At 38.7% G+C, this 15,336-nt stretch overlaps 1 protein-coding gene across 1 annotated transcript in view; it reads left to right on the plus strand.

The window, feature by feature from the left end:
* The window catches only part of PROX1 (prospero homeobox 1), a 108,932-nt gene that overhangs the window by 7,846 nt on the left and 85,750 nt on the right, over window positions 1–15,336 (plus strand). Inside the window, exon 2 of the mRNA XM_077485762.1 lies at window positions 200–1,991. Within this exon, the coding sequence (XP_077341888.1) occupies window positions 267–1,991 (1,725 nt within the window). The 5' untranslated portion in view covers window positions 200–266. The remainder of the gene's footprint in view (window positions 1–199; window positions 1,992–15,336) is intronic.

Below are 15,336 nucleotides of genomic sequence, written 5' to 3' on the forward strand. Positions count from 1 at the left end.
TTAATCCATCTTAAACCAGTGAGGCAGAAATATTTAAAAATGTTTCATTTCAGGCAGAGTGCATAATAAATTGCAATAATTGTAATGTGCCATAAATCCCACAGCCTATGCATTTTGCATTTTTATTCAGGATTGAGGTCAGGAAATTTGGAGAAATTTAAAGAAAATGATTCATCAGTCCTTTTGTTCTGTTGGCCAGGGTCCCAGGATTCTCGAGCTGTGCCCAGCTGACAAGCTTTTGAAGATGGCACAATAACAGTCCAGTGATGCCTGACCATGACAGCGCAGCTCTCTTAAGCAGGCAGACCAAGAGAAGAAGAGTTGACATTGGAGTGAAAAGGACTGTAGGGACAGCATCTGCATTTTTTGCTAAAGCAAGAGCTGCATTTCACAGTGCCATGAATCCCCAAGGTTCCGAGCAGGATGTTGAGTATTCAGTGGTCCAGCATGCAGATGGGGAAAAGTCAAATGTACTCCGCAAGCTGCTGAAGAGAGCGAACTCCTACGAAGATGCCATGATGCCTTTTCCAGGAGCGACCATCATTTCCCAGCTGTTGAAAAATAACATGAACAAAAATGGTGGCGTTGAGCCTGGTTTCCCAGCCAGTGGGCTCTCCAGCACAGGCTCCGAGATACATCAGGAGGATGTATGCAGCAACTCTTCAAGAGACAGCCCCCAAGAGTGTCTTTCTCCTTTTGGCAGGCCCACATTGAGCCAGTTAGAAATGGAACGGTTGTGTGATGAACACCTGAGAGCAAAGCGTGCCCGGGTTGAAAATATAATTAGAGGTATGAGCCATTCCCCAAATTTGGCCATGAGGGGCAATGAAAATGAAAGAGAGGGAGCCCCTCGGTCCATAAGCCCCCGAGAAAGCTATCGAGAGAACAAGCGCAAACAAAAACTGCCTCAGCAGCAGCAACAGAGTTTCCAGCAGCTGGTTTCAGCTCGAAAAGAGCAGAAGCGAGAGGAACGTAGACAGCTGAAACAGCAGCTGGAGGACATGCAAAAACAGCTGCGCCAGCTGCAGGAGAAGTTCTACCAGATCTACGATAGCACTGATTCAGAAAATAACGAAGATGGCAATCTTTCCGAAGATAGCATGAATTCTGAACTCATTGATGCTAGGGCCCGGGATTCTGTGGGCAGGTCAGACAGTGAAATGTTTGACTTAGATGCTGCGCAGTTTATTGATCGTGCTCGAGCCCTTATCAGGGAGCATGACATGGCACCAGATAATCAACCCAAAAGAGAGGGACCTAAAGACAAAGATCATTTTCATAGCACTTTCCATCCTGAAGGTAAACACTTGGCAGAAACACTAAAACAAGAACTGAACACAGCCATGTCCCAAGTAGTGGACACTGTGGTCAAAGTGTTTTCTGCCAAACCTATACGCCAACTTCCTCAGGTCTTCCCACCCCTCCAAATGCCTCAGGCTAGATTTGCAATGAGTGGAGAAAACCACAACTTTCATACCACCAACCCACGTCTGCAGTGCTTTGGCGATGTCATCATTCCAAACCCCCTGGACACATTTGGCAACGTTCCTATGCCTAGTTCCAATGACCAAACTGAAGCGCTGCCATTAGTTGTCCGAAAAAATTCAAATGAGCAGGCTGCTGCTGGGCCTCCACCTGGTAGTCACCATCCTTCATTACATCAGTCCCCTCTATCAGCTGCTGCCAGCTTCTCATCCTCTTCTTTCCGCCACCCATTCCCTCTTCCACTTATGGCTTACCCATTTCAAAATCCTTTGGGTGCCCCATCATCAGCCTTTCAAGGAAAAGACAGGTCATCCCCAGAGTCCCTAGACTTGACTAGGGAGACTACCAGTTTGAGGACCAAGATGTCATCCCACCACATGAACCACCACCCTTGCTCTCCAGCCCATCCACCCAGCTCAACAGATGGGCTTTCCTTATCCTTCATCAAATCGGAGTGTGGAGACATGCAAGATATGTCTGACATTTCACCTTACTCGGGAAGTGCAATATCCTTTTTAAAGTGTTTATTAAGATAAATATAGTAAACATGTCATTGTCTCCATAATGTATATGACATATTAATAATTTTGGTAAGTAAGTTAGACTTTTACATTTTTTTATAGTTAATGTACTTGTCCGAAAGACAAAAACAAGAGAATTGCATCTTTAATTTGTTGAGAAGAATGTAAATATTTGCAGGGCATACTACTCTATGCTATAAATCAGTGGCAGTGGAATTAGATTACAGTTATTTCCAGGGATTATTATAGCTCACAAGAGTCCAAGGTGTGACTCTTATAGACCAGCGCTAGCAATAAATGTGACTTTTGCTGCTCCATGATGCATCTACTTGGGGCCTCCTGTGACACAAAGTTTTTAGAGTGTTGAGATTATGATGTTACCAAGGGTATCTGCCCAAAGTTGTTTAACTGTTGTGTAAAATTAGTGGTCAACACCATTCAAGCATATGTTGTGTTACCATTCCTATGTGTGTGCAATTTTAGCTTGGAATATTTAAATGTGCATGCTAATGTAGAGGACTGCGCATGCTACTGTGCTGGGCAGCTTATATGGGCCACTGAATAACCGTCCAGTCCGCTGTACTTAACATGTTTATAAGGTAATACTCATATTGATATTTCTCCAAGCTATGAGGTAATCCTCTTTGGTAATTCTATGCGGGTTTGAAATTACTATGCTCTCATAATATATTAGATCTATCCAGCCAAGTCAACAAGGGCCATAATGTTTCCAAATATTTAGAATATTTTTAAATGGATAATATATGCGTATATATATATATATACATATATATATATATATATATATATATATATATATATATATATATATATATATATATATATATATACTTTATATACGTTATATATATATATATATATATATATATATATATATATATATATATATATATATATATATATATATATATATACTTTATATGGTTAATGATTACTCAGGATACTAGGATACTTACACTGCAAATAGCTATACTTAAACAATGTAGAATATTTTTATTCTACCATCACAGTTTTTCAGTCAATTTTCAGTGATTGGACAACTGTTGGACACCGTAGTGGGTAAAGATATCTGAGAATTCTTTGATTCTTAATTTTTCAGCTTTGAAATACATGTGACAACAAAGACATAGAATATGAGGGTGAATGTATATTCAAAACTTGGCAAAAAAAAATCTTTATTGTTGTTTTTACCTAGTTGGTTCCATTTAAAAGTGAACAGTATGATGTTTGCCATGATAAAAAGTGATTACTGTGGGGGTTATTTACTAAAGGAATATCCACTTTACACTGCAAGTGCACTTAAAGTGCACGTTTGAAGTAAAGTCACTGTAGATCCGAGGGGGACATGCAAGGAAAATAAAAAACAGCATTTTAGCTTGCACATGATTGGATGATAAAATCAGCAGAGCTTCCCCTCATTTCAGATCTACCCCTTAGATTTAGAACGACTGCACTTCCAAGTGCACTTTCAGTGCAAAGTGGATTTGCCTTTCGTAAATAACCCCCTATGCTTATCTTCAACTGTTGTTAAAACTCACTGCTACTGTTTAAACTTTTTTGCAATTCAAAGTGTTACTTAAAGTATCTCTCTCTTGCTGCCTTCTTACCCAATCCTTATGCACTGGAGCTTTGTTTGTGCTGCTGAAAGGTAATATTATAAGGGTTATTTTAATTGACAGCATTAAGGCATTTTAGTCATAACATTTACTGTAACATTTAACATTGACAATTATACAACTAATATGTTTATTACCATCAGGTAGGAACTGTAAATGTTCATGTTTGATTCAAGTGTCAGATAACTTTGATAGGAATTGTATAATTTACGTGACACTGTCTGACTATGACCAGATATATACAAAAAGATCCCTCGCTATGGATCTCATGAAGATTACCCTCCTGCCAGACCCAACATTTTTCCTTGATTCGCTTGCAAAATGCATTTGGCCAAGCACTGATAGACATTTTTGTTTAGAAATGGTGACCACCACTCCTCTTGAAAAATGTGTATATATACTACCAACACGTTTGATGTTCCAAAGATTTTTTTATTATGTCTTGGGACCTAAAAGCCAACCCTTTGAAAACTGATATAGCTTGGTAGAATCTTGTATCTCTCAAATTTTCCAGAGGAAGGTTTCCCAATGAGTTTAGTCTCTGCACCCTCCAGCTCTATTGTAAATCAGTGGCAGTGTTATTGTATAGGGTCACAACTCCCATTTGACAAAATCTCATGCTACTAAGATGGACACCCTAATTATTTTTTATTTTACACATTTATAAAGCACCAAACTGCCGTAGTGCCTAACAGGGCAGCACTGAAGATTCACTGCAGTCCCTGAGGAATTTAGCTACCTAATATAATTTAATGCAGTGATACATCCATGTACACATAATAAGGTCAGTTTGGGGAATGTTAATTAACAAATGCTTTTGGGTAGGCTTTAGAGAACTGGAGAACCAAGGGGAAAGACACAGCAAAAGCATGCAGAGGACATGCAACCTCAATATCAGTGTTTCTCAACTCCAGTCTTCAAAGCGCCCCAGCAGGTCGTGTTTTCAAGCTCTCCATTTTTTTGCACAGGGGATTTGATCAGCTTCACTGCCTTAGTAATTACCACAACCGGTTCATCTGAGCGAAATCCTGAAAACATGACCTGTTGGAGCACCTTGAGGACTGGAGTTGAGAAACACTGCTCTACATAGACAAGAGTCCTTGGTAGAAATCGAACCCAGGGCTACATAACGTGTGTTCTAACTACATAGCCCCCATGTTGCCCTTGTCTGTATCCTCTTTCCTAAGTATGCAAATTTGAATTGGAAACCTAAATTGGCTCCCCAAGTACTCTTTCTATGATTAGCTTTTATAATATTAGATTTTATAGGCTTTACTGATAAATGTTTCAGGGGTCCCACAACAAAGTAGCTGTTAGAAGACAAACCCAACATGTTTTAGAGAATCTCAGGCCCTTACATTATGGAAAGGCCATATGGACAAAGTGCCAACATAATTTAGCTTTGTAATCACCTTGAAAGTTTGATGAAACTAGAAACTCAGATCAGAAAACCTCAACACTGGAATCCTTGAAATATATAAGAACTGAAGCCAGCATGTAGTTTCAGTTGACAACATGCATGAAAACAATGTATTCATTTTTGGGTGGAGGTGACCATTTTACTACTATAATTTTTTTTTTCTTAGATGTATATGTGCACACTAACACAATACATAATGAATATGATAGGCAAGTTTGGGGGGAAAAACTGCCTCTTTTGTTAGACACAGTTTTTTTTTTTTATGGTTGGATTATGATGTCCATCAAAGGGAATACGACTTAAAATGAGCTACTAATATGGAAAAGTGCTTGACATGTAACCATAAAACAGAGGCCCAGCATTTTATAACAGCCAATCAGAGCTTTAATTTCATCTAGTATAAATCTGATTGCCACTTTCTCTATTCAGGAATGGGAATACGGGTCTCTACATGGCAGAAGAGGTCTACATTAGTTTGGTTTATATTCGCAGACAATGATGTATGATTATGTAAAGTTCTTGTGATGTGTTTTGCTCTTGAATATAACTGTATGTTGTCAGCTGAGGGGAGAAATATTTATCCTTAATCTGTTGAAGAGTCTTGAGTATCTTGAGAGCTGTTGTTCACTTTTAGGCTTATTCAATAAAACTGCCAAACAGAAATGGGCTTTTACTAAACTGAAATCTAAGTGGTTGTTATGGTTTTTTTCCACTTTACACATAAGTGTTGCTCTGTATACTTCTGGGGTGCTGGTATTCATTGAGCCGCACATTGGCAGAAGGAGTCACCAAAAGGTTCCAGTGCATGAACAGGTTTTAGGTCCCCAATGCAACAAATATTTTTTCACTCAATCAGTTGGCCACCAGATTGAAGTAATCTATGTTCCCAGTCTTTGAGACAGAGAAAAGGGTCCAAGCAACTATCAGGACTACATCTAGTATAAATAGGGCCCTAAGTCCCAAAGGGACTTTGTGCAGCTGCATATACACACAAATGGTATATGCACTGCTAATTGCACAGGTATATAAGGCTGCAGTCCAAACAACCCATTGTTTGCTTTCTTTTTTATTTATGGGATGTAAGCAGATCTCTGATTGAGTGTTAAGATTTCCAGTACTTCACTATGGTTGATTTACTAAAGGTAAATAGACCATTCACTTTGCAAGGGAATTTTCATTTCGCTTAATGAATATAGTAAAAATGCACTTTGCGAAGAATTCACAATCACGTACAAGGACAATTTTAAAAAACTGTATTTTCGCTTGCTCATGATTGGATGATGGAAGTCAGCTGCTTGTCACTTGATTCATTAAGCTAAAGGAAAATTCCCTTGGAAAGTGAACAGCTCATTTGCCTTTAGTAATATCAACCCCATTGGGGGTTATTTACGAAAGGCAACTCCACTTTGTACTGCAAGTGCACTTGGATAGAGCAATCGCTGTAGATCTGAGGGGGACATGCAAGGAAAATAAAAAACAGCATTTTAGCTTGCAAATGATTGGATGATAAAATCAGCAGAGCTTCCCCTCATTTCAGATCTTCCCCTCAGATCTACAGCGACTTGCAGTGCGCTTGTAATGCAAAGTGGATTTGCCTTTCGTAAATAACCCTCATTGTGTCAGCGGTGCATTGATGGACCGTTTTATGAAAAATGAGGGAAAGGAGTGGTATAGTTGCTGATGATAACCGATCAGATTTAAAGAGGGACTCTGTCAAACTCCTTTTTGTATCTATACTGACCAAATAATAAATATCACAGTTCGCTTTAAGGAAAAAACATAAACCATTCCTATATTAAAACACATCCTTTTTGTTTCTCCATAAAAATAGGAGCTGTAAGTAACCATTTGCTGGTAACTCATGTTGAAGCCTAACATGTCTGAACCAGGAAAAAAAAGATGGAATTTGGAAAGGGAGAAATTTTGCAGTTTGGGAAAAATGCATTGGAATAACTTATTAATCCTGGACATTTCCTTATGCTAAAAAAAACAGCTCCAAATTTGCCTCATTATTTAAAGTTTTTATACATTATATTAGTATAGTAACTGAGACAAAATTGTTATTATTTTATATCAAAAGATTCAAGTAGCTCTGGCACTATTAACTACAGAAATTCATTTGTTGAAAGTTTGTCTTTAATTATATCCTGCTTTCTATTATATGAGTTATTTGCTAAAGCTCAACTGGAGTATTTTTTTTTTACTTGTTGTTATGTAGTCAGGCTGCATAATAAAAAAAGATTAAGGCATTATTTAATTTAGTGTTTTTGTTTTCATGATTAAAACAGTAATGTGCTGCCAGCACACTTGAGAGTCAGACACACACCGCAGAGGTCCAGGTCTTCAGAAGTCCAATATACCCCCAGAACAGTACTACATTCAGCAATGCTCATGCTCCCTGAACAACACTGTTGATTGGAGCACTGTGCAGGGAGTGTCTCGGAACGCTGGAGTCCCAGACCAATGTGCTTTATGTGAAAGAATTTGCCTGACTCTCCAGCATGCTGACACCACAAGCAAGAAGCTTCTTATTGTTTTAATTACAAATACGTTAAAAAAAGTGAAAAAAAATGCCATATTCAACCTGACCGCATAACAAGTATAAAAAAAAAAACAAGACTTCAGTTGGGCTTTACATTTCTGAGCAATAGAAATAAAATGAGAGGTAAAATGTCACCAGCTGCCTTGGGCAACATTTGGTCCTCAATCTCTAGCGAGGTTCTTTTCATCCCAAAGTTAATAAAAGTTTGCCTTTATCGTTATGGGATTTCACCCAGCAAATTTGGAACTGAAGAGTATGGTGTCTTGGACGGCACAAGTCTCAGCTTATGATTGCTTAGTGAATAAGACTCTGGAGAGGCTAGGTTCACAGCACTGGCAGAACATGGATATAAAAGAGCCCAGGGCCTTGGAAACCACTGAAAAGGCCCTGCGTTTTCCAATCTGCATTTAGGCAGGGGCACCATGACTTACACCCTTAATTTTTTATTAGCATTCTGACAGAGGCAGGCATTAAAAACAAAAAGTGTTCACGCTCGTAGTTTGGCTGGGGTGAGCTGAATGCGTGACGCAGACGATTTTAACCTGCTTCCTTGGAATATGGAAACACTAGCTAACGCTGAAAGATAAGGGGAAGTATGAGTCAACGGCTGACTCCCATCTCATGGAAATCTTAGGTTAATTATTACGGGAGACAACTATCTTGTTAGAGAGGGAGAGAAAAAAAAGAAATTAGAAAAACAAAAAGAGATGGTGAGAAGGAAAGAGGAAGAAGGGGAGAGGCTGAGGCAATACAGAGAGAGACTAGGAAGGAAAGAGAAACAATGAAGACGAGAAAGAGAAAAAAGGAGAGAGATTGAGGAAGCGTTAAAGCTAAGAAAGGATGGAAGGATTGAAGGAAGGAAAGAAAAAAGAAAAAAAGAGAACTGGAGGAATACAGAGGGAAAGACAAGCAGAAAGATCAGGAAAGTAGAAAGGAAGGAGGAAGGAAGGAAGAGCTGGAGGAATAAAGGGGAAAGCATAAAGATCTGGAAATGAGAAAGGAAGGGAGAAAGACAGGGGTCCATGGGAATGAGACTGTGAGAGGACACAGCCTGATCTGTCACTAGGAATAAGAGGTGATGATACAAAACCCAATCTCTTCTCGAGCTGTCATCGTTGGATTTCCTCAGCAACTGAGCTGACAATCTAAAGTTGCACCATGTGATGAAAAGCTCTTTATGAAAAGAACAGAGCAACTGATGATCAGCTGTAAAAATTATCCAAAGGAAAGAATGAAAGAGTGATAAAGGGATAAAGGAAAAGGGAGAGAGTCAAAGAAAGTGACAGCTTTTAGGGAAATAATAGATGGGGAATACAGGGGAACTAATAAACTAGGGAGGTATTGATTCCTACCTGTCTGAACCTGACAGTGCATTTCATGGTTACTGAAGTCTCAGCGGGAACTCCTGTCTGATAAGCAATACCAATTTGAAAATTGGGATCCAGCCTTATGTTCAAGTCTTGCACAATTATACAGGCTACTTTCCCGTATTGAAATTGCTTACCCAAATTACTTAAATATAAGCTTCACACAGTGCGCACTAGAAGCTGCATTACGTCAGATATAGCCCAGATACGGTCCTGCCTGGATGAAAGAAACATAGAAGACTGGCGGCAGAAAGAAAGACTAAGTGGTCTATCAAGTCTGCTCTAATATATATATATATATATATATATATATATATATATATATATATATATATACATACTGTACTATATATATTTTCTCTTTCTGTCCAGCATCATATAGCTCTTGCCACCCCAGCCTAAGGCCCCTTTCACACTGGGGCGAGAGGTACGTCGGCAGTAAAGTGCTGCTATTTTTAGCGGTGCTTTACCATCGGATTTGCAGCGCTATTCGGCCACTAACGGTGCAGTTTTTACCCCCCTTGCTTGAGGCCGAGAAAGGGTTAAAAACCACTGTAAAGCGTTTCTGCAGAGGCACTTTGCCGGGGTATAGCCACACTGCCCCATTGATTTCAATGGGCAGGAGCCACTCAAAAGATGCTGCTAGCAGGATTTTTTTTTACCGTCCTGCTAGAGCACCGCCCCAGAGACACAGCAGCGGCTGTTTCAGGTCAGTATGCAGGCGCTATTTTTAGCGCAATAGCGCCTGCAAAGCGACCCAGTGTGAAAGGGGTCTAACTGTCCCTGGCTCCCCCTTTCATTTACTGGATTTCAGTTCTTTCAATCATGGAGGTTCATAATTAAATGTGGGTGTCACCGAGGGTCATCTGTGTGCCCACTTTTCCACACTGACACCAACCCATCAAGACATTCTGAAATTCATATAGTTTATTGGACAAAAAAAAAGCTTGGTTGCTTTATCAGCATGGCTTATCAAATTGGTGTTGGGCCAGGGATGAAGCCATATTGTGCATTCAGTAGAATTTCATACTAGAGAAGTAGGCAGTTAGGAGCCAGTTAACCTATCAGCGTGTCTGTGGGCGGAACGCCATGCAAGCAAAGGGCGAGCATGCCAACTCCATGCATATACTGCCCTGACCAGGATTCAGACCGAGGACCCCAGTGCCAACAACTGGGGTTATCAGAAGTGCTAACCACTAAGCTGCCCCTGCATTTTGCTACACTTGTTCAATAGATGTAAAAAAAAAATGACCTGTTGATCTTGTCTGAAATCCAGTTTTGTCCTGGGCACTCTGCAGTAGTATTATAAAGCCAGAAAAAGTAAACGAATGCAGCCACATAAAAGGACTTGTAGGCTGCTGTATATTACATTTAAACAGTGCCCTACAGTGAAGCAAATAGGTAGATAGATAGATAGATAGATAGATAGATAGATAGATAGATAGATAGATAGATAGATAGATAGATATTTAGAAAAGGCTAGCTTGAATGAAATAGTAGAATAGCAAGACAGATAGTCCAATAGATAGATATATAGATAGATAGAGGGATAGATAGATAGATAGATAGATAGGTAGATAGATAGATAGATAGATAGATAGATAGATAGATAGATAGATAGATAGATAGATAGATAGATAGATAGATAGATAGATAGGTAGATAGGTAGATAGATAGATTTTGATGCTGCATGGACAACTGCGTGTGATAGACAGTTTAGAAAAGGCTAATTTGGATAATTAACTGTCAACTGTAGACAGATAGACAGTTCTTTTACACAAGTGGTATCCAATACGTTCCTTTACAAGCTATTATACTTCCTTATATTGTAAAGCAGATAGAGATAGATAGATCCGATACAGTGTGAAATCCAGTTGTGTCCTGAACACCACCGCATTTGTTATATAATGGAGGAAAAGGGAAGAAGCCCTGTAGTCCTAATACACTTCTTATCCTTGGTGACAACACTCCTCCTCCATAGATACAGTACAGTGGGTGAGCGTTGTCACCCCAGGACAGGGAGAATTTTACATGCAGAATTAAAAGGTGGAAATAAAGGGAAAAAAGACAAAAAAAAAAACGAAACCAGTGCCACATCTAAGGACAGGTAACTGGCAATATTTTCAGTTTTTGTTCTGTGGTTTAGATACACTGTAGGTAGTTTAGGATTTTGAATTTTTGGTTAAATCCCTTGAAAAGACGGAAGCATAAAATTGAAAGGAGACCCCCTGCTATGTGTGATAGGGGTCTGTATGTGTAGAAGAGATGTGTGTTGTGTGTTTTCTAGTGAGTAGGCACCAAGACACAGGTACTGATGTATTCCGGCTGCACAGAGTTGCCCCATCCAGCCAGAAGTCCGCTCTGCAGGCTCCATGCAGCTGCCTGCTATGCATGATTAACCTCTGGTGAGCCTTACATAGAAATCTTTTGTCCTTACGTACACAAAGCAAATTATTTTGGAAAGCCACTGAGCACAATTAAACACACAATTCAGCTGTATTAAGCTACCAAGGAGTTGCCTTTGCTATCTTTTTTTTATTTATTTCCTGATAAGACCATCTCAGATCCTGGTTGCTGTGGATGTGGCTGAATATCCTCCTCCCTATCAATGAGATTTCTGTATGGATACATCTTCTCTCCTTGATGTGACACTAAGCTCTGGTTTAACCTCCCTGGCGGTACGATTATTTCGGATTTTAGGTGCTAAAAGCGGTACCATTATTTTGCATGAAAATTTGGCGTTTTATATTGTAGTCCTGCAATTCTTAGGAATAACTCTCTTAAATCTGTCCAAACCAGAGTCTAGCAGACATCCCGGGTATGATAAAGTTTGAAAAATTAAATCATAAATTATAATATAATAAATAATTATAAATAATTGTACCAAATAATAATATAACAATAATAAAAATTATTCAATAATGTAATCAAATCAAAAACACTGAAATTTGCTCAGTTGCAGAATTGTCGCTGTCATTACTTTTCAGTATTTGATGACAGATCTCCCTACAAATCGCTATCGCTCAATTCTGCGAGTGATTCTAATTTATTATCGCTGTTTTCTAGCTGCTCTAAAATCATTTTTGATGTACAGTGACAGTTTTGGTTGCTATGGGCAATCTCCAGTTTCTAGGCATAAAGAACAGTTTTTATTATATAAAACTGCATGCAGGACACTGGGCAGACCACTAGGGACAACGGGGATGTGAAATATTTACATACAGCAATGTAATCTGTAAGATTACATTATACTGTATGTTTACTGTTTGTTTCACTTTTTGAATTTGGCGCCGATCTCCGTGCCCGTGCGTCGCAACGCTCGCAGGGCACGGAGATCGGCGGTGTGATGCATCGAGCGAGACACGGCTCGCTCGTACAGCGGGGAGACAACGCTGGATCCGAGGGAGAAGGTAAGTAAACCTCCTCCTGGATCCAGCGACGCTGTCCCGAGTCTGACTCGGGGATACCGCTTTTGGTATGAAAAATCCACCCCGAGTCAGACTCGGGAATACCGTCAGGGGGGTTAAAAAATATATATATTTGCCAATTCTTAAATGTAGTGCATCGGTTTTGTAATTTTGTTCGTTTTTTTTTTCTTTATTTTTACCTGGTGATCTAGCTAGTAAGTCTGTTTTATTTTTACTTCCCTTAACAGACCAAGCTGTCCAGTAAAACAGTAGTTAGAAGGTTGGGACAAACCATTTACCACTCACAATGATCACTCACTCACAGTGCGTACAATGATCAGATTTAATTAACTTATGAAAAAAACTGTTTCCTATAACTGCTTAAAAAGTGTTAGCTGGAGTTTAGTTTCATTGATTAGTCAAGTCCATCTACATCTGATAATCCATCTAACGCTACACTCTCCCCAGACCGGCAATGCTGCTGTCCAAACGTGACCCTGTTGCACCTCCAGTTTTCCCGTCTTCTTTAGCAAAATAAAATAAGGAACCTGGCTGGTCACAGGCAACTTTTTATTTTGTTGTAATAAATAACACCAGATAGATATATATAAATATATAAATGAGTAGGATAGATAGACAATAGAGGTGCTCTGAATGGAATGGAAATGGAAACCGAAAGTGCAGGATATATATGTATTTTTAGATATAATTGTATTATATTTGACTTTTTAATTAATATCATGAATTTAAATGAATATTAATTTATTGTTGGCCATTATTGGCACCTTTAGTGCAAGAAAAGCTCAAGAAAAATGTATCCCTTTGTCTTCACAATGGACCGTTTGCGCTTCCATTGTGGTGTTAAAAATACTGCTTGCAGCATTTTTGGTCAGTTAAAAAAAACACACCAAAAACGCACCTCCCCATTGAAATGCATTAAAAAAAGCAGCAAGAACACATTAAAAAACGCACCCATGTTACCTTTGATGCGGTTTTAAGTCACATGACCTATGAAAAATACACAATAAGCACAGTAAATCATTGAAAAATTGCAGTAAAATTGCAGCAAAATCACGGTAAAATTGCTGCAAAATCACGGTCGTTTTAGTGCCATTATCTTTTTTTCTTATCAGCAAAATGCTGATAACACTATTTTTGGCCAATATGTTTCGGTGCATCTCTAGTAGACAAATATCCCAATACATACAACAACAGATTAATACATAGATAGATAGATAGATAGATAGATAGATAGATAGATAGATAGATAGATAGATAGATAGATAGATAGATAATTAGACACTGAATGGAAAACTACATATGCAGTAGGTAAGTCAGTTGGAAGAAGAACATTTAACCAATGTATTAACTATTAGTAGAACGGGTAGATAGATAGATAGATAGATAGATAGATAGATAGATAGATAGATAGGCCCAAGGTGAACAGAAGGAAAATTGCTAGATCCCCATATCAACATAGTCAGTGCTATTGTGTTCTGCCGGCAAGAAGCCTTCCATGCCAGCAGGACATAATGATTAGTGTTTCCGGTTATAGCCGGTGCCACTTAAGTTAAGGAAAAACCCAACAGGCTGATTGACTTGTTTGAAACCAGGATGCCCATATATCAGACGATGTCTGTTGAACTGGCCAGATTTCGATCCATATATGGCCAGCTTAAAATGTTTGTTACTCCAGCATTTCATATTCCTTAAATGTGCCTGCTGTACCATGTACTTGTATGAAAAAGTATCCTGTTGTCTTTTTTTGCTTTCTTTGTGTGCTATCCCTGGTGTTCCTGCCAATCCCTCTGCTTTCCTAAAAAACTGACCACACTAAACCGGAGTGCACAGCGTCGTCAGTTCTCCAGCTATGCTTGGAACTCAGCCTGCTCTCCTCCAATGATCAGACTTGTCCTGTCCCCCCCCCCCCCCCCCCACCTGCACAGCCATTCACTGGGATGATTAGTGTGCTGTTGCTTCTGCTCCCCCCAGCTCTTATGCAGCTGCGAACAGAGGGAATGGGATCACTTATCAAAAATGGGGAAAAAGGTATTTATAATTTTTTTTATATCTATACACAAATGTTTGCTTTTCATTTTATTTTTAAACTGAATGGGTTGATTTACAAGGTGATCGTTTACTATGTCTCTAAGATGGAGAAAACGAGAGTGACAGACAGAGATATACTGTATATATATTTATATAGAGAGTGAGAGGAGAAGGTACAGAAATAGAAAAGCTAGAAAAAGAGAATAAGAGAAAAAAGGGATAGATAGATAGATAGATAGATAGATAGATAGATAGATAGATAGATAGATAGATAGATGTTTTGAAAATGCAAGTTAGAATGATTCGGTAGATAAATATTTCAATAGATACGAAAATAGCTTTGAGATGGTTTGGAAAAAGCAAATGTAAATTAATTAACTATCAATAGAATATTTAGGCAGTTTGCCCAAAAGATAGATAGATCATTTGTATTTTCCATTTAAAGATAACATTACTTGTAATTCACCGCCTGTCACCTACCCAAGTGTTATCCAGTAAGTTCTTTTACAAGCAATCCTATTTCCATAGTCTGAAAGATAGGTAGATTATATTCATGCTACACAGAAAATGATTTGATGAAGTGAGAGAAGCAAATTTTAACTGCCAAAAGTAATGATATAGAGATATATACATGAACATAGTATATAGTGAGATATATTTAGATAGAGTAAGAGAGAAAATAAGAACACATTTGAATGAATCAGTAAAATAGGTAGACTGATTGAGGTTGATTTACTAAAGGCGAATAGGCTGTGCACTGTGCAGGTTCAGTTGCACCAGAGCTTAGTAAATGAGTTAAAGCTTCAATTTGCAAAGTGTACCCAATCACGTGCAAGGGAATTTAAAAAAATGAATTTTTCCTTGCACATGATTGGATGATGGAAGTCAGCAGAGCATCTGCTCATTTA

Source organism: Lithobates pipiens, unplaced genomic scaffold (assembly GCF_037356315.1).
Source record: "Lithobates pipiens isolate NorthernLeopardFrog02 unplaced genomic scaffold, aLitPip1_a1.2 Scaffold_18, whole genome shotgun sequence".
NCBI lineage: Eukaryota > Metazoa > Chordata > Amphibia > Anura > Ranidae > Lithobates > Lithobates pipiens.